Consider the following 20,309-nt stretch of genomic DNA (forward strand, 5'->3'; position numbering starts at 1 on the left):
CCATTTATTAATATTAAGGGATTCAGTAAGATGGTTCAGTAGGTAATAGCTCTTTTTTGCAAGCTTAATAATTTAAGTTTGATTCCTAGAATCCACATAAAGGTGGAATGAGAGAACCAACTCTACAAGGTTGTCTTCCCTATTCCTCTTGCACTATAACACACACATTTATATAACACATTATAACATATGTATACACATCATGCACACATGTACACATGCACACATATAAACAACAATAATAAAAAAGAATTTTTTTTTAAGATTAAGGAATGAAACACTAACAGAAGTATCAAAAGAATGCTCCAAGGTTGTAACTGCTGAAGAAAGATCTTGTCCATCTATTGTTTTGGAAACCTTTCTAAACTCTACTGTAGTTGAAATTTTACAAATGTCTTTTTTAAGCCACAAATACGGAGGAGTAGTAAACTTGGATGTCAGAAATACAAAGAGAAGTCTGTTGTCTGTCCACTGTCTTTATAAAGACAGACATGTAGTTTGGTCCATATTTACCTTCTGAGAGACTTCATTTCTGGGTGGGGAGAGGCTGGCCTAGTCTCTCCCCCTAGAGCTCTTGAGCCAGCCCTTCGGTCTATCTCCAGGACGCACACACCCACCTTCCTGCCTGTAGGCTAGGCAGCCCTAGTGTTCTTTACGGAGTTGTTGGTATCCTTCACACAGTGACGCTCCATTACCAGTGTGTGGAATGTATGGTGGCTGACTTGTAGAATAGTCTCCAGGCTGAACCTTTGTTAACCATCACCGTTCCCTTGGCTAGTGTCTAATGCCGTGCACACAAGGAGCTGACAAAGAACTAGTCGCTCAATAATAAAAGAAAGTGTGGTGGATTCTGTCCACTATTTCATTCACAGCTCAGCCTCTTAATGACAAATAATCTATTATAAGGCTACCGTGCTTAGTGACGGACCCTTTCTGGTTGGTGACTTTATTGTGCAGACATCACAGAGTGTTAATCACACAAGCCAGAGTGGGCACAGTGTCACTAGGTGATAGCATCTTGTGGGACTACCATTACCATGTGATCTGTTTTTGTCTGAAGTTAGTAATGTGTTCCATGGCTGTATTTTACTGTACTGCAGGAGTTTATTGCTTAGGGGCAGCTAAGGAATACTGTGTCTAACCAAGTGATCTTAGGTTGGTGTGTTTTGTGGCCCTTAGTTTGCTTATTGCTGGCTTTGTGTCCTGAAGTCTATAGCCTGCCACTTTTTTCCTCCTCAGCATATCTCTTGAGTATTGAGGCTGCCCCACTTCATTTCTCTTAAATTTTCATCAAATTTGAAAACGCTGCCCTTTGAGCTCATAGAATCGTCAGAGACTTTGGTTTGTTCTAAACGATGTATATTCTTCCGTTAAGAATTGTCTTTCTTGCTCAGATAAGTAATGAACATAAATGTTACCAGTGAATTTCATTAGGCTTGGCAAGCGACTGTTGGTTTCCAGGTTTACTTACGGACAGTGGTCCATAAGGGCATTCTTCCCAGTGTCCGTCATCAGCATGGTGAAGCGTGTTCTTGTTGGAAGCTGTGCCGGCTGCTCAGACTGGTGATGCAGTTAGGCACTGCTGCCACTTCGTCACTGGGAAGGAATGACAGTTGCCGCGCGTAGAGTTAGGCTCGGAGAGGAGCGAGCAGTCAGATGAAGGAAATACCGAGTACTGTCGGACAGAAGGAAGATGCTCCTTTTCAGTGCTTGGCGGTAGGTGGTCACCTGAACAGTTTGGGTAAGAAACTTAGAGACGTGTCACTGTTTGAATGGACACCGCCTGGCTAACAGTTCCCTCCTGTCAAACTCCTTTTGGGGACTGCCTCCACTTCTCAGAAGTTTAACCTTCATGCCTGAGCTTTGGCTTTAGAGGGTCATTTTATGGAAAGGTTGTTAGGTATCTAACCATTATATCTCAAAAGAAAAGAACAAAGTTGTAAAGTTATTGAGTATAGAAAATATATTGAGAAGAAATAGTTCTTTATTGAAAAGAAAAAAAATACTACAAATAGGGTTTCAAAGCAGGAAAGGTCTCAGGTTCAAAGAGAGATGGTAATTGAAAGAATGATGGGGGTGGTCTCACTTATTGGTGGCATTAGCTTAGTGTAAACAGCTCTTATTTATATTTTCATGAGGGCTGAGGGGCACTTGATTGCCCTTTGCTGAATGCTAACTCTAAATGCAAACCAAATGCTCCTTGATGAATTGCCTTGGTAACCATCCTGAAACATTGCATTCTGGCGGCAGTGCATTTGAAGGTAAGAGGTTTAATTTGGTCCTAGGTCTTTCAGACCAGACTTAGTCATTAAGTATATAGGAAAGGGGAAAAAGGGAGGGAGTGGAGACCTAGTGAGTTCTGCAGCTGTTATTTTAAATCTCTATGAAACATTTCATTTTTTCACCCAAAGTGATTATAGGTAATCAGTTACTTCTGGTTGATACCCTGTTGACTTTTTACCAATATTTAACAATACCCATAAGAACTGTTACCCCTTTGATATGGATGCTGATGAGAAGACTATACTAAGAAGTTCAAAGAAGGCTGCTGGTTGGGGAAGCCTAAAAACCTCACTTAAATTAGAAATTCAACCAGTTGGAGAAAGGGCATTAGTAGAAATAAAGACAATCATGGCTATCACAAAATAGCTACTTAGTAAAAGACGTGGTCTCATTAGCAAACCAGGAGAGACTACCTCCTGCACCTGGATTAAGTTATATCATAGTAATCTTTCAGATCTAAGCACACCTACAAACTCTTTCTGAGAACACAGTTTAGGTTTGTGGGGTTTGGCTTATGATGTTGCACAGTGTCTGCCATCAGTGACAATGGAAAGTGATAGATCTATTTGCAAGTTGAAGTCTATAGAAAATTTCAAAGTGTCATCTAGCTAACGACTTTATTCTTCCTACCAGGTAGTGTGTCAAAATCAGCAGTTGTCCAGATTGGTTCATCACCATTTTGCTTTTCAAATAATTCTTTTGGGAGTGAATCTTAAAAAATAAATAGGAATTAAGAAGCAGAGCTTATGGGAAATCCGTATGTAGATGACCACGGTGGACTGTGAGCCTTGTGGTCCAGCTGACAGTCTGAGAAAGGAAAAGGACATGGATTGGTTATGCATGTGTTCAGAGACCAGTGAGTCTTGGAATAGAAAGCCTCTAAACATTCTGATGAAATTTGAGTTTCTAAGGAAGACTTTTACATACCTTCCCAGGAGTTACATAGCTCCTCTAGAAAATATACTGTGAGGATGGATTTAGGGATGCTGCCTAAGAAGTCTTGAAAGTGCCGGGTTACAGTGACAGATATAACCACCTCTTTCCCAGCTGTGTGGATGGGACACCTAACACGCACTTCCAGTATGAGGATGGGTTTCTCCTCTGTGACCCTTTAAAACTCCTCACATCTGTGGAATTCCTTGTGCATATAGAGGGGAAGGGGGTTTAAAGCTTGCCTGCCTGCTTATGATTTTGTAATCCGCTGGGCAAGTGTGTGGGTGTCTTCCCTTCATTTTGTGAGCTTTTCATCTTTGTGAAAATGAATCTTTGGAGCACGCACTGGAGAATTTCCCATAAAGCAGAGAACTAAATACGCTACCATATTATATCTGCTGAGCCCCTGGGTGCTCGCACAGTTCCCTATTTTCAAAAACCAACTGCTCACTCTCCCAGCACTTCCTTTGCTGCCTGTGCAGAGCAGGCTTCTCCAACTTTGTTAATGGCCTTCCTTGTGTGGAAAGTATCACTGTGTGGGAATAATATGCATAATTTATTATATACAAATGTCACAGAAGACATAGTTATTTCTAAGTGAAATTCATGTACTCTTATACCAATAGATTCACTTTAAGGTGTGCAAAATGCTAATTATAAAAGAAAGAATTGAGCCGGGCGGTGGTGGCGCACGCCTTTAATCCCAGCACTCAGGAGGCAGAGGCAGGCGGATCTCTGAGTTCGAGGCCAGCCTAGTCTACAAGAGCTAGTTCCAGGACAGGCTCTAGAAACTACAGGGAAACCCTATCTCGAAAAACCAAAAAAAATAAAAATAAAAAAAAATAAAAGAAAGAATTGGCATTGTGCTTAGTTAGCATGTGAGGCCCTGGGTTCTGTTCCCAGGAGAGAAAGACAGAAAGAGAGAAAATGAGAATCAAATATAAGCAGAAGTCTTATTTCTTACCTTGTCTCTGAGGTGGCCACTTGCCACTGTTGGAACACAGTGGTTTTGTTGCTTTGAGTACATATCAAGACACTTTGACTTTGGCACTGTAAGCTGTTTACACTGTTTGTTTACTCCTACCCCCTAAGCAGAGTTCGGCTTGTGTGCTTCCAACAGTCCCTTTGCAAGATGCTTTGTTATGTGAAGCCCAAGCTGAGTGGCCCGAGGAGTGCTGCTCTGGAATTCTAGGGAGCTCATTTTACTAGTTACCAAAGCACCACTTAATTAAGCCCTTGATAGTCGCCATCATTGTGTTGAGTGCTTTTGATGGAGTGAAAACCCTTTGTGCCTCCACCAAGTGTCCTCAGCATCAACAGTAACAGGAGTCCAGAATCCAAGCATGCTTGGTTACCCCGGATACTTCTCAGAGAGGAGGAGAGACTGGGCATGGTGGCTTGTGCATAATTGGAGCTTTGTACCAAGAAGGTAGAAGCTACCCAGTATTGTTGCAGAGACAGGAACTGCCATCGCTAGGTAGGTGTGTCAGGGATGTTGCTTTGGACTGGGTATGTAAGGTCACTGTCTGGATGGCTCACGGAGCCTTGGGTCGGTCCCCAGGCTGGGATTAGCATTTCTCCCAAGAGAGGTTAGACTATTTGACTGCCTTTTAACAGTTCATAATTTTCCATCTTAACGTTTGTCTTTCTTTGAGCTTGGGAGTTTTGTTTCTCTGCTGTAGTCTAGCTTGCTCATACTTTCTTCAGCAATGAAACCCTGAGATCTGCTTGCATGGCTGTCAGCTAACGCAGACGTTTGAGTCCCACCCGCATGCTGCAGTGGTCTGTAAATGGTCCCTGAGTATGTTTCTGTCCTCTGCCGCTATTGTGCTAGTCTTGCTAAGCACCAACCTTGCCACACACTGAGCAGCTTGAGACAGTCACTGTCTCACCGCTTTTCTAAGGGGCTGTTGACCTGGTGTAGATTCTCTGCTCGGTCTCCCCTGGGCTGAGATCAAGGTGTCTGTTGGTCGGGACCATCATCTTCATCTTCATTTGGAGATCAGGGTCCAAGTGCAGTGGTTGTCGGTAGAATTCATGTCTTCAACCTGTGACCTGAGGACCCAGCATGCGTTCTGGCCGCTCTGCCACTCTTTAGTTCCTAGAAGCTACCTAGAATCTTCAGCAGGTGGCTATCAATGGCAGGTTGGAGCAAGGTGTTTGTTTCCTCAGGCCAGTCAGTGTGTGCTGCGATTCTAACAAAATAAAACATTTTAATCATAGGAACAGAAGTTGAAGCTTCCCCCTGGAGGAGGCAAGCAGACACGTGAAACTGAGAGTGAAGGATCTGGAAATAGGATGCCCACACCACATTTAGGCTAGTCTGGTGGGCGGTTCAGAACAGACTGACTCATGTTAGGACTCAGTGGTGCCGTGTATTCCGGGTGGCAGCTGAGTGGAGCTGCTGCTCACTCTTAAAGCGGAAGCATGGAGTTCTCTGGCTGAGCACCCCCTCCGGAGCAAGACTGGGTCAAGCTTTAAGGAATGGGGTTATTACTCTTGTGCTTTCTCAGGCATCAGCTTGCAGTGCTGCACCTCGGCCTGGACTGAATGGGCCATGCTTGGTTGGCAGCATTGATTTTATGTTTATTTGCGAAGGGACAGAATATGAGATTACCAAATAAAATATAATCTCAAGAGTTATTAATGAAAGAATATATTACATTCGCTCTTAATGAGATCCTGGTGTTGCAAAATGATTCCATGTAATGAATCCCAGGAAATCAATGTGAAGCTTAATTGCAGCTGTGTTGTATGAGGACATTGCTCTGCTCAGTGTTGCTCGTACAATTCATCAACTCTCTCTTCCTTTTTCCTTCAATTAATTGCTTTGACTTAGTCAGTAAATGCATTCTTTGTTGGCTTGTGATCCTTTCTAGAAAAGTCTTAAAGTTCCCAAATTCTACCACAATAATGAGTGGTTGCTGTCATTTTTGTGTGTGTGTTACCACTTATAATTTGTGCTTTCTAAACTTAAGCCCATTCTGTAAATTTATCGCTGTTACTTCTTTCTAAACCCTTTTCCATTTTCTTTGTTGGTCTTTTGCAAACCGTTTTCTATGTCTCTCAGCTGTTGGCTAGGCCTGGGGGTCAGAAATCTGTATTTTTTTTCTGTGGTTTCCACCCAGTCAAATAGTGGGATGAATGAAAAAGACTATGATACTTCTTCCTCTGATTAAATTTTCTTTTCTTTTTCTTTTTTGTTTTTCTTAGTTTTTTTTTTTTTTCAAGACAGGTTTTCTGTGTAGCTCTGACTATCCTAGAACTCAGTCTATAGACCAGGCTTGCCTTGAACTCAGAGATCTGTCTGTCTCTGCCTCCTGAGTTCTGGGTGCTGGGATTAAAGGCGTGTTCCACCACCGCCCTCGTAAATTTTCTTCTAATTGTGTGTGCCCTTTTTGGCTTAGGCAGTCTTCATTCAGGCTGTTTTGTTTTTGACATTTGGTTGATTATAGCACGTTGTCAGTTACTGTGAGGGTAACTGACTTCTGCTGTTGATTCATTCTGAGACAGGGTCTTTCTTTAGTCCGGGCTACCTACCAACTAACTTTTGATTCTCCTGCCTTTGCCTTAGCCTACCAAATGCTGGGGTTCCAGTCTTGTGCTACCATGCACAATATAAAAAGTTGAGCTATGCATTTGCAGATTTCTAAACTTGTTCTTTTTTCGGTGTATCTAGGGTTTACTAGTTGTATGCTGATAATATTCTAATGGATTTTCATTTAGCTGCTCTTGTTTGTGAGTAGTTTGTTTTTGGTTTAAAGTTTAAGCCTTAAAGTAGAGTCACCAGTTGTTTTGACTGACTGACTCTGGATGAAAGCAGTCTACTAAGTTTGATTGTAAGAAGGAAACCTTTTGGTCCATCAGTCTCTCTCATCTCCCAAATCCTCTGTAACTGAGCACTGGCCTGGGTTCTCAGGGTTGTCTTGGTTCTTGATGTTCCTTTGGTTGTGCAATATGCATGGAGCCACCTGTCGACTTGTGCAAAGCTAGGTGACTCTCACAAAAGCCTATGTTCCCTGAAGCTTTGCAGTTCGTGGTGTGGCATTTGAAGAAGTGAAGTGCTTCCTCTCGGGACTATTGTTGGAGGAGCCTGTGGGAGCCTTGTTCTTACTCTGGAATGTCAGCCTTCTTTAAAGGCCCTAAATGTGCTCAGGACTAGAGGCTGATTCTTTCTTCTTAGCGCATGGGTGACATGTCCCTACAACTACTGTTTTCAAAGCCTAGAATCACCATGGAATTGCCTTTGGAACATAAGTCATTACAGAATCAGAGCTAAAAAACTTCTTCCAAAATATTTCCTTTGAAATATGTTTGAGTGTTGCGCCTGCTGTACTGTTCCAGGTGCCGCCAGGTGCTAGCTGTTGCCACCACCTTATGCGCACCTGTTGTGACTTGCAGTGCCGAACCTGGGGGACAGGTGGGTTGCATTGTGCCTCTGATGTCTGAGCAGCTTCCTTTGTCTCTTCATTCCCACCCTGCTTGTCCTCTTGTATCTAGCCATGCATCCTCTGCCCTGCCCTTGCACCTTTGCTGCTCAGTCCTTTGCCTGTCTGCTCTTGGGGGAGCTCCCATGGAGCTGCAAGTGCTCACTGCATTTGCACCCATGCGCTAGACTCTTATTCAGAGGGCACTGTAGTCTGGATTTTCAGTGCCCTTCAGAAGCCATGCATTCCCAGCCTTCCCTCCCAGTAGTGCTGACGTAGGTAGTAGGTAGTGGAGCCTTAAGAGGCAGGATCTAGGTGGTAGTGGGGTGGGTGGGTGAGGGGGTGGAGCAATATGGGGGGACGACGATACGACTTGTGGGAGCACAGCTCCTTCATCTCTCTTCCTTGTATTCTGGCCATGAGTTGCAATCTCAAGTCCTGAGTAGTGGGAAACTGATCATGGAGTAAAATCTCTCCAATTCACAATAAACCCTTCTCGGTACTTGTTCTAGGCCCAGAAAGCTGGCTTGTGTTGACAGTCATCTTAGCACACACACTTGTTTCACCTTTCAAAGGACATGGAACACAGCATCATCATCATCATCATCATCATCATCATCATCTAGAACTTCTAGAAACCAGGCTGAGGGGATGGCTCAGCCAGCAGTAGTTGCTGCACAAGCACAGGAGGGCATGAGTTTGAATCCCCAGCAGCCATGTAAAAGCTGTTGTGAAGGTGAATGCCTGTAGCCCTACCGCTGCAGAAGAAGAGGCAGGAAGATCACCGTGGCTTGCTAGCTAACTGAACTGTTAAATGTAGCCCTTGCCATTCTTTTCCTTGTTTTCTTATTGCACCTCACCCACACACCACGTTCTGACACTTCTCCAATCCAAATGTCCCTTAGAACCCTTTAGTTTTCCAGTTGCTCATTGGGAATATGCTCATCCACAGGGGTTTAATGGGATCGTTTCTCTGCCCCTGCATGGCCAGGGACATTGCTCTTAGATTGAACTGTACCTGTGGATCACCTTCCTGCATGGACTCCCAGGGCTACCAGATACATCCAGTCCAATCTGGCAGCCATCACCTTTCCTCCTCTGCCTTCAGTAAACCCTGCTCTATTCCTGCCATGGTGGCAACCCTGAAAACAGAGCCAGAAACCATTCCCACAGGGCTCTGCCTTCACGGAGCTCTCATTTTTGTAAGGATCCAGTGTGTGGTGAGTGATGTCTGTCGGGGAGGGAGTTACTGAGCTGGCCTACTTTTGATGAGGTGACCAGGGATATTCTCCCTAAGAAGGATATCTTAGATGAAACCCAAAGAAAGAGAAGGAGCTAGCTCAAGGAAGCCACATACAAGGACCCTGAATCACATGACTTCAAGTGGTCAAAGAACAGACGGAAACCACGTGACTGGGCAATAGTGTGCTAGCTGGAGAGAGGTGGGTGCGCTTCGTGCAGCTGGAAGTGATCACGGGTACAGTTCCAAGCACTTGGTTTGCAGCGGGTACTGTGATCTGTTCCCAGTTCATTCCAGAGAGAAACATAGTGGGATCTGGAGAGCCGTTAGGGAAGGAGCCCCTGTAGTGACAGATTGCACTAGATCACGGGGTTAGAGTAGACCAGAAAGTTCCTAGTGGGCTTTCCTGTGCCCACAGGAAAGATAAACAGAAGAACAATGGCATCTGCCCTCCAGAAACAGCGGCATTTCTTCCTCCCAGTTACAACAACCAAAATGAGCTCCAGGGCTCATTCAGCAATCGTGAGGACTCAAGTTTTAGTCTCAGAATCTACCCCACCCCCCCAAAAAAAGCCTGACTTGGCATGGTGAACATTTATAATCTGAGTTCTGGTGTGGCAGAGACAGGAGGATCCCTGGGGCTCTCAGGCCAGCAGCTTAGCCTATTTACCAAATCTCAGGGTATGGTTAGATACTGCCTCTGCCTCTAAAAAATATGTTGGCCACACCTACACTACAGCAACACATGAAATTGTCTTCTGACCTTCAGTGCTTGTATGCACCGGCCCACACAGACACACAGACGATGTCTCCAGACATTGTCTATGTTTCCCAGTGTGCAAAGCCGCTCGGAGGTGGAAAGTGTGCTAGTTTGAGTCACATTGTCCACGTAGAGCACAAGGCATTCCCATCTCCCTGTTGTGTTGCACACCCATCACATGCTCCCCTTCTGCATTCCCTCCCAAAGGCTAGCACAGTGCTGTCTTGAAGCTTTCCTGATTATCTCATAAATGCTCAAGGATTTTCTGGGGAATTCTTACTATTCACCTCCATGGCCCTCATAGACTCTTTTTGGTCCCATCAGCTTCTGTAAACCCAAAGAAGGAAACGCCAGGGCTCCCCAGAACAGCAGCCTCATGCTAGCATGAGTTACATGGCTTTGTTTTACACCTTCTTGGTGGCCATGGTCCTACTGTCTTCCTGTATTTCAGTGGTTCTCAACCTTCTTATTGCTGCGGCCCTTTATTTCAGTGACTCCCCAGCCACAAGGTTATTTCATTGCTACTTCATAACTGTCATTTTATTACTGTTACTGTACTGTAAATATCTTCATTTTCTGATAGTCTTAGGGCAACTCATATAAAAGAACTGTTTGACACCCCCCCCTCCCCAAAAGGATCGTGACCCACGGGTTGAAAACCTGCTGCTCTATTCCATTCTGGCCCCAGGAACTTCCTCTGTTGGAGGCAAGGCCTCCATTACTATGATCTGGGGTTCTCTGCAGAGTTCAAGCCCTCACTGTTTGCTGCTATGCAGTTCAGTTACTAACAGGGTCCCTGCATCTCTCGCTGTAGTCAGAACACTGAGCACAGCTCTATCTTTTATAGTTGTTAGCATTGGCATAATATTGCTCACAGATTGGTAGTCCATAAATATTTGTTGAATGAATGAGTGAATGATGAATTTGGAAGACCTGTTTTATTTTCCTTCCTCTGAGTCTAATGGATTTAAAAGAAAATATTTTTATATAATATATACATATAATTTTAAAATCAAAAAATGCAGATTTTTAAAAATTACTACATTTTATTGTGTGTGTATGTGTGCATGCAGGTGTACATATGTGTGTTTGTATACATGCCATGTTGTGTATTTGGCTGTCAGAGGACAACTTACAGGAGGTTCTCTCCTACCACGTGGGTTCTAGGTTTGAATTTATCAGGCTTGGTGGCAGGAACTTTTTCCCATGAAGCCATTTTGCTGGCCCAGAATGTGGATTTTTTTAAATGTAAGTACATCCATCTGGAGTCTGTAGGATCATCAAGTGGGAGACTGCTCCTGTACCATGTGCCTGAAAATCCCGCTTCTGACCAGCATTTCCGTTGATGTGTTACAGCTCTCGTCGTGAGCACCACTTCAGCAGGCTTTGCGCTGGCTCCAGGCCCTTTTGACTGGCCCTGCTTCCTGCTGACTTCCCTTGGAACAGGCCTTGCATCCTGTGCTGCCAACTCCATCAATCAGGTCAGTTCTCCTCTGAGCAGGTGATGCTGTTGTCACTTGCTGGCTGGGTTGTGCCTATGTGTTTGAAGAGCTCCCCAGAGCCTGTGCCCTGCTGCAGAAGCACCCTGCACCCACAGAGGTGGCCTGTGGAGGACTCTGGTTTAGTTTGGTTTGATTTTTGAGGCAAATGATTTTCAGAGTGAGGCAGAGTGTATTTGAAGTGGCCAGGATTCTTTGGGCTAAAAAGCATTGAAAACTGCCAGAACTTTGTGTTCTCTTCATTTCAGAAACATTTCCTTGACTTCACTGCGGTTATATGCTGTTGATGTAGTTTTATTTCTTTGTATTTTACTTCTTATTTTATTTGTTTGTCTATGTTTTAGCATGGCTTGGCTATGTCACTGAGGAGGATTTAAACACACTGTACCACTGCCTCTCAAGTGCTAGTACTGCAGCAATGTGCCACCGTGCACAGTCTCTGCATTTTAAACCACTGTGCAAAATGCAGTATTTTCATGTTTGTTAGTTTAAATTATGTGTAGGTGTGTATGTCTGCACATGTCTATGTGCATGTGGGTACAGGTGTGTAGGGAAGGCAGCAGCATCACCGTTTGAGGAGCTAGAGTTACGGGTGGTTGTAATTCACCTAACTTGGGTGCTAGGAACTGAATTCAGGTCTCCTGGAATAACAGCATGCACTCTCAACTTCTGGACCATCTCTCCAGCCCCAGAGTACTTTAAAGGAACATACCTAGTTTTAAACACACACACACAGAGAGAGAGAGAGAGAGAGAGAGAGAGAGAGAGAGAGAGAGAGAGAGAGAGAGAGAGAGAGAGAGAGAGAGTTTTCTTGGTATGTACAGCCAGATTAGATCATATAATTAATTGCTAAGTGTTTCTAATGGATCGTTTTTCTTCTTGGCTATTTTAAGTACCCAGATAATCCTATGAAATGGTTTTTTCCTTTGCCTGGCCACTGTGATGTGCCCTGACGTTGTGGTTTTCATAAGATACTACAGTGAAAAGCCTTGGCTAAAACTTAAGGAAAACTGTCTCATCCCCAGAACACCCAGAAGGAGTTGGCACAGTTTTCACATAGGAGCCAGCTTGGATGCTCACAGGACACCACATAGAAGAAGCTAGTCTGTGGGAGTGTTATTTGGTAACGCTTAAAATCGTGTGCTTCCATAATGTTATGTGCACTGTTGGGAGGATGTTATGCGTTTCAAATAGGATTTCTTATTATTGTTACTTTTGAGACAGTCTGCTAGCCTGGGACTCACTGTGTAGACCTCACAGAGATCTGCTTGCCGTTGCTTCCTGAGTGCTTGTACTAAAGGTTTATGCCACATACGTTGGCCTGATGTTTGTTTGTTTGTCTGTCTGTTCCGAGACAGGGTTTCTCTGTGTAACAACCCTAGCTGTCCTGGAACTAGCTCTGTAGATCAGGCTGGCCTCGAACTTACACACATTTCCTACCTCTTGCCCTCCAAAAATGTTAGCTCAATATTTATTTTTTATGAATACATCTCTCTTAGGAGTGGGGGAGATAGTTCAGTTAGTAAAGTACTTGCAAGAGGACCTGTGTTTGATTCCCTGAGCATGTGAAAAGAGCCAAGTGTGATGGCAGGCTTATAACTCCAGTGCTTGGGAGATGGAAACAGATCGCTGGAACTAGGTGGCTGGCCAGCCGATTCCATGTAGCAAGTCACAGGCCAGTGAACAACACCTGAGGTTGACCTCTGAGTACCATGAATGTGCACACACACACAAGGAAAACAACCCTTTTAACAATCACAAGGAAGTATCTGTAGGGGAAGAGGTGGATGGTGTTCGTTTATTTAGGCAGAAACTGTCAGGAACTGGGCCCCAGTTGAGAAGTTAGAAGCTTTACAGGATTGAGTTTTAGCTGCTCGGTTTCCAGGTCCATACCTGTGGACTTGCTACAAGGGGTGGATTAGGTTCTGTAAGATTTTTCAGAACATTGAGGAAAGCCACAGACTTCATGATTGGATTCTTTTGGTACCAAGCAATTGCAGTGTCTGCCCCTGTGGTGATTTTCCTTCTCAGTTGGTTTTCCAGCCCTGGATCCCTCATGTTGTCTCCCCCCCCCCCACCCCGTTCCTGGGACATTTTGTCACATTCTTCTCCATGTGTCACTGGGCCTTGCCAGCCCTCTTCAGGGCTGGGAGTGGTGTGTGCTCAGTGAGCACACGCAGCAGATGGGTTTGCACTCTCTGTTTGTGAGCCTTCTTCCGCCTGGCTGGCATCTAGTTGTGTTTGGAGGTGGTGTACTTAAAGCCTTGTGGTGCGCCTCAGCAGAGTGCGCTCTAATGTTATTAGGGTTTTACCAGCACCCCAAGCTGCAGCCTTGGTGTCTTGTTTTCATTATTATTAGGCAGTGTCAGAAAGTTAAGAAACAAAGGAGTACAGGGCCATTTACCAGCAGTCTAAATCGTGTGAGCAGAACAGAACAAGCACAGTAGGCAGCACTAAACAAAGTATTGTTTTTATGCGTCTGTGCACTATGTGCGTGCCTAGTGCCTGTGGAGATGAGAAGAAGGCATCAGATTTCCTGGAACTGGAGTTATATAGGGTTGTGAGCACCAGGTGGGTGCTGAGAATCAAAACTGGCTCTTCTGCAGCTAGTGCTCTTAAATGCTGAGCCGTCTTTCCGGCCCCTGAACTGGGCTTTGGAATAACAGTTAGGTAAAGAGGTATTTTTTTGGGGGGGGGGGGATGGTAGTGTTCACATTAAAGAGTATGTCAGCTACTCATGGGATCTAGGGGAGGGAAACAATCTGTCCATATTTATAAAACTATTCAAATAACATCTTATATATATTTTAAATTTTTATGTGCTTTATTTGAGCTGTTATTCATTTAGCCCTGTTTCTTCTTTGCATCCAGCTTCTGTGATCTCTTTGTGGGAGAAGAAAAAAAGTAAAGCTTTGAAAAGCAATTCTTCCATTTGTTTAAAGGAGAGAAAATGAGATTCAGTCTCTGAGTGACAAGGCAGTAAGAGGTGCTTAGGAGATGTGTGGAGAACCACGGACACTGACATGCAAAAGCCGAGCTCTAGAGCGTTCTGTAATGTGTATACACACGCCACTCAAGACCCAGGCGTGGCTTTCAAGTGGGCATGCCTTCAAAGGATGAAAGCGGTCTGTACGTGTTTTCAATTTAACCACTGAAAGACAGCATGCTGTGGATGCCTTTGGCTGATCAGATCATGAGAGAGGACAAACATAGTCAAATAAATTCAAGTAGAATGAATTAGAATTGTAAAACGTTGTCAGAAAAATTAGAATTATCTTCAGTATTTATTGCAATAAACTGTAATTGGGATTATTTTACTCATTCCGTGTGTGCAACAGTCTCCTCTGGAGTTCTCCCATAATCAACTTCTTGGAGGGTATTAGCTGGAAAATTCCATTCATAAATAATTCATAAATTTGACATAGCTTATCACATGTTGTTTTAATATTGCTGATGCTACTCTTTTTTTCTGTACCTAGTTTGTAAATTAATCTTTATCACAAGTATGTATGTGTGGGGATAAATACCATGTATATAGGGGGCTGTCAAATTCTTAAACATCCAGTAAGCGTCTCAGAATGTATTCTCCGCAGATAAAGGCAGGCTGCCTGGCTTTTTAGGAGCGCTTGTGTCGATAAGTGTGTTTGTCTGTGAGTTTATTTCTGTATGTGTTTACCATCTAAGTGGAGTGATGAACGGTGTTCCACTTTCCGTCTCTGCCTCAGCTTCTACGGCCCGTCAGTCCCGTTTGCCTCTCTGTCACTCTGCACATGGCTCTCGTTGTCTTTACGTGACAGGTTTCTAGCAGCAGAATGGCTGTTAGGGAAGGCCACCAGCCAAAGCAGTTAACTTTGGAATTAGGATCTTAAGATAATCTATGTTCATGGAGTGCTGAACAGCCCTTTGGAGTAGAAGGCAAGAATTCCTCTTATATTTGTAAAACATTTTGTTTTGCTGTTATTTTGCTTTATTTTTTTTAAGGTAACAGTTAAAATTTTTTATGAAATGTTTCTTTGGGAATCAGTGACAAAATGTAAGCAAAAATAACCATTTTTAATATAGAGCATATGGTGCATATGTATTTTTCCTGTGAACAAACCCTTGCTAAGAATATACCATGCACATTCTTGCACATCAGTGCATAGTGGAGAATAACTGCTGCATGTGGGTTTGCTTTATTTAACCAGGGGCTCCTCATTGGCTGTTTTAGAGACTCAAATGCTGACCCGAAGTGCCTCACACACACCGTTTTGAAGCAAGGTCTCACTATGCACCCCTAACTGTGCTGACACTTAACTGTGTGGATCAGAATGTCCTCCATCTCCCAGAGACCTGCCTCCCTCTGCCCACAGAGTGCTGGGATCAAAGGCCTAAGCTACCATCCTTCTAATGAACTAAAATTTTTACAGTTAAATCTTGCACGCTTCCTTGATTGTTTTGTTAGTTTCCTAAAAATGATTTGTTGTATTCTAAGATTTGTTGGGTTTTGTTTAAATAAAAGGCAAAAATAAGAGATTCCTATTTAACATGTAGGTGGAAATCTAAGCTTAGCATTCAGTAATAAGAAGGCTCTGTCGTGACTTGGGAACTGGTTTGTGGCCTAAAAGAAAAAGCCTAGTGCAATTTGTGGGTTTTGTGTGTGTGTGTGTGTGTGTGTGTGTGTGTGTGTGTGTGTGTGTGTTTTCATTTTGTTTTGTTTTTCTAATTTTAGTTTTACATGCTTGACCTAGCTTAGGCATGTTTCTGGTTAGCTCTTTTAATTTAAATTTACCTGTTTCACTTTATCTTCGTTTTGTCTCAGGGTTTTTTTACCTTTTCTTTCTTGCTCGCTGGCTGTCTGACAGCTGCCTGGCTGCTGGCCCTGGTTGTTTCCTTTCTTCTTCTCTCTTCTCTCATTCTTCTTCATTCTTCTGTGTAAACCCAGATTTCTCTTCCTATTTATTCTTTCTGCCTGCTAGTTCTGCCTATCCTTTCTCTGCCTAGCCATTGGCCACTCAGATCTTTATTGATCCAGTCATATGTCTTAGACAGGCAAGGTGAAACAGATGCAACACATCTTTACACAATTAAACACATAGCCTTACATTGTTAGATGCAGCATAAACAAAAGTAGCACACCTTTACAGAGTTAAAGTAATAATTCCACAGCGTAAATAAATGTAACACATCTTTGCCTAGTTAAAATAATATTCTACAACTGCTCACTCTCAGATGTCTCAATTTGCACAAAAAATTTAGAGTTTTACTGTTCATAACCCACTTAAGCCTTCACTTGTTCACAGCACAATGTCGAAATATGGTTCTGCTACCCTTTCTGTTCACTAGTATGCCCATTGGACGGCAAACAGCCCAGGTTACCTTGCTGCCCTCGGCTTTGTCTTCAACACTTTGTAACTGTGGTCTTAGTTACAGTGTTCCCACATGCACACACATAACTTCTTTAGGACTGTTTACAGCTGCTAGCTACTTTGTTATCAGTAAATTGTAAAGTTCTGATAGTGTATAATGTTATGTCTCTGTTTACAATATCTTGGTAGACTGTCTTGATTACTGTGGCACATTGTTTCCCGAGGCTTTCTAGGTGTTCAACCATGAAAATTCAAACTCTTTTCTTCATATTCAGCCATAAGCCTATTGGTCAGCGTTCTCCTTGTGGGAGAACCTGGATGTTCTTTGTCCATCCGTGTGGCTGTAGTTGCTGCACATCCCTCCCTTACTGTGGTTACTAGGTACTTGTGCTGCTGCAAACAATTCTTCATTTGCATTATCTTTTTTAGAGTGTAGGTAACTCCCTTGAACTGAATGATTATGACTTGCAAATTTCATCCATCTCTCACTCCGCTGAGAGCAGAGGAGGAGGCCAGTAGTGTGCCGTTTTGGAGACATACAAGGAGATGAATAGGGAAAAAAGTGTAATAATAATTACAGATAGTAACCCTTATTTAGCACTTGCTGTCTGTCAAATAATTTTCTAAGCATATACAAATTAGATTGTATTTGAGTCTATGTTCACAGGATTTCAAAGAAATGCCTCTTTTGAAAGATCAAATAAATGATGAGTGAATTCATAACTGGGACTTGTCTTTTAAAAGAACCATTGATGTTCTCAGAGACTTTATTTTAGAGAAAATTATAAGAAAGACATAAAACATAAATAGTCTCAGATCTGAGTGGTAGGTTGTAATTAGAACGCTAAGTGTGATAAGGAGAGTCGTCTTTGGATCTAGTGTGCCTATGGATGTGGGCGATTTTTTATGAAGGAAATGAAAGAGATCAAGAGGTGTGAAGAAATAGGTCAAGAAGAAACATGTTTTTGTATGATACTAACAATACTTCAGCGACTTTCATGGCTGAAATGAGGTGAAAAGGAAGGGCTTTGGAGAAAGAGCTCTGAATTATAGGGTGGTTAAAGTAAAAGAAAATTCGTAGCCTTTTAAACTCTGAAAGGAGAACCAAGCAAAGATTTTTTTCTTGGTGAATATGAGATTAATATCTAATGCCTCTTTGCATTTTCCCCTTTCTCTGATGTCTCTTTTGTTTTGACTGTGCAGTCAGCCCAAAGCAATAGCGATCATCTTTCATCTTCCATGTTGAACAAAAGCAGTCATAAAGTTTAGTGTTGTATTCTAGAAGAAGACTTCTATTAGTGAATGCCAGGGAGAGGGTTTGTTTAACCTAATATGTGCAGGACAAATCAATGAGAAGTATATTGACTTTGAACTTGCAGTCATTCAGTCTCTGGAGGTCCCAGCTTGTGGGTTATTCAGATAAGCTACTGCACCACATCAGGTTTGCACAGAGGATCATTGAATATAGTTGGAGAGTCTCCAACTAAATTCGACTTCTAGATATAAGGAAAATGATGAACATTGCTGAACAACGTCAAAAAGAAAGGTTTTTTTTTTAAAAAAAAAAAAAACACATCCTGTTTTTCTGAATTTATATAGCCTAAATGGCCCCTAAATTACATTTGATTCTCCTGTCTAGAATGATCGATCTAAGTGGAATAAGTTTGGCACTGGCATTCATTGTCAAATCATTCCAGGTGAAGTCCTGCCAACAGACGCAGAGATGATGATTTGAACATGATGTTCGTAGATGGGTTTTTCAAGTACTTTGCAGCCACATCAACTGGCTGTTATTTTATTTGCTTCTTGTGAAGAGTCTGTGAGGTGACATTACTTCTGTGTTTTAGAAAAACGAAATGAAGCTTGGTGATGTTGATCTCACATTTGAAAATGGCCAACCTAGCACTAGAGCCTGTGGACCCACCTCACGGCTTCATCTTCTTAGCTGGTGTCAATCTAGCCACCGCCTTAGAATCAGGCTGTTGTCATAGGCAAGTCTTGCTGCTCCCAGGATAGCTTACAGCACTGCTACTGAGTGTGGAGGTGGAGTCTCCCAGCAGGCAGAGTCATGTGTCCATCCTGAGTGACCAGGAACACTTAGAACAATGAATGTCCAAGTCAGCCCAGTGCGCTCAGCATCAGCTGTTACTGCTTTTATTAAAAGAAAGGCTTTCCAGTTTTGACCACAACCTCCATGCTTCCAGAATTGTCTGTCTTCCAGTTGTCCCCACTTAGAGTCTTAGAGAATTGAAAGACATAATGCACTTTTCCCCAGTTTACCAGGGAACGGTTTCTCACTTGTCTGAAATACATGAGATTATAGAAGTCTTCTCAGATTTTGTTATGTTTGTGTATGTGCATATATATAATGTTTCATATGCATCTATGCATCTTATATGTTAATCTGAAGGTAGTTGCAGACAGTTTTTCCAAAATTTTTATATTTTTATTCAGGTGGGTGTGGAATTTTCATTGTTAGCACTCAAAAGCTTCAGCTTTTGGATGTTTGGATTAGGGATGTACAACTGTACTTGCTAACTATAATATGTATGTATTTATTTCAAGCATGTGCACATTGTATGCTTGTTATTCATATGTGACTGAGGGAATAGCTATTACTGAATTATGTATATAGTTTTGGAAAGGTTGATGAAAAAGTAGATATGGGGGCTGGGTAGAGGGACGGCTCAGTAGTTAAGAGCTAAGAGCCCTTGCTGCTCTTCCTGAGGACCTGAGGTCATTTCCTAGCACCCAGTTGACCAGCTCACAACCTTCTATAACTGAAGCTCCAGGGGATCTGATACCTTCTTCTTGCCTCTGTGGGCATCTGTGCACAAGCAAACACACACACATGCACACACAGAGATGCACATTTTTACACACATACACACATACATACACGTGCACACACAGTTTGGGGCTTTTTGTTTTGTTTTTTAGGCAGACATTTGGTTGAAATGTGAGGGCAAATGGTAGCCACATGACTTTTGGAGTTAGAATTCCTGGCTTTTGACTATGCGTGTGATACAATCCGCCTTGGGTAGCTCATTTCCTTCCTGCGTGTCTCTTTGTCACCCCACTCGGCTGAGGTCAAGCTGAGGCTCTTTGTGAACGTCTCTCCTTCTCTTCCTCGTCTTTGGTTGTGTTTGCCTTTCCTGTCAGCCTGTTCTGAACCCATTAGCCAGTGGCTCTCTGCTCCCAGCCACAGATCCCCTCCCTGTCTTCTCTATTAGGTTGACTCTTGGTTTACTGATGACTGATGTTGCTGATGGAAAAGCAAGCTGTGTGGCCGATGCCTGGGAGGCTGTGGTCCCTTATCACTCACTCACACTCCTTTAGTGGCACACAGCTTTTAAGGTTTCGGTATGTAGAAAACAAAACCAAAGCCCTGATGCCCCACTGTATATTTATACTATACTGTCAAAATGGAGTCTCAGAGTTATTCTTACCATCATACTGAGCCCTAGATGTAGAGAGGAATAGGAATCAGGGTGTTGGAGGCAGGAGGATAGCCAGTGGAATCTCTCACTCAGGTTACCTTGAGAAGTGTCTCTGATGCTCCTGGCTTGTACTGGAGGCCCAGGCTGCCCAGGCTGGGCTGGGCAAGCTGTTCAACCTTTACAGTGTATGAATGATTTAAGACAGCCTAAGATTCACATTTTTGTGACCACTCAATCCTGTCTTACCAATTTTTCCAAGAAGTTTTAGAAAATATTGTTTGGCAAGAAGGGGAAATTACTTACCTGTGTGATTAATCTTAAGGAAAATTTCACTGTGGCATTTCCTTCAGATCCTATGCCAGATTTCTCCCGGAAGTTC

At 43.0% G+C, this 20,309-nt stretch overlaps 1 protein-coding gene across 1 annotated transcript in view; it reads left to right on the top strand.

Moving 5' to 3' along the window:
• Positions 1-20,309, top strand: part of LOC119813325 (protoheme IX farnesyltransferase, mitochondrial) — a 111,619-nt gene that overhangs the window by 17,773 nt on the left and 73,537 nt on the right. The window contains exon 4 of the mRNA XM_038328575.2: positions 11,000-11,124. Coding sequence (XP_038184503.1) covers positions 11,000-11,124 — 125 coding nt within the window. The remainder of the gene's footprint in view (positions 1-10,999; positions 11,125-20,309) is intronic.

This window comes from Arvicola amphibius, chromosome 4 (genome assembly GCF_903992535.2).
Source record: "Arvicola amphibius chromosome 4, mArvAmp1.2, whole genome shotgun sequence".
Taxonomy (NCBI): domain Eukaryota; kingdom Metazoa; phylum Chordata; class Mammalia; order Rodentia; family Cricetidae; genus Arvicola; species Arvicola amphibius.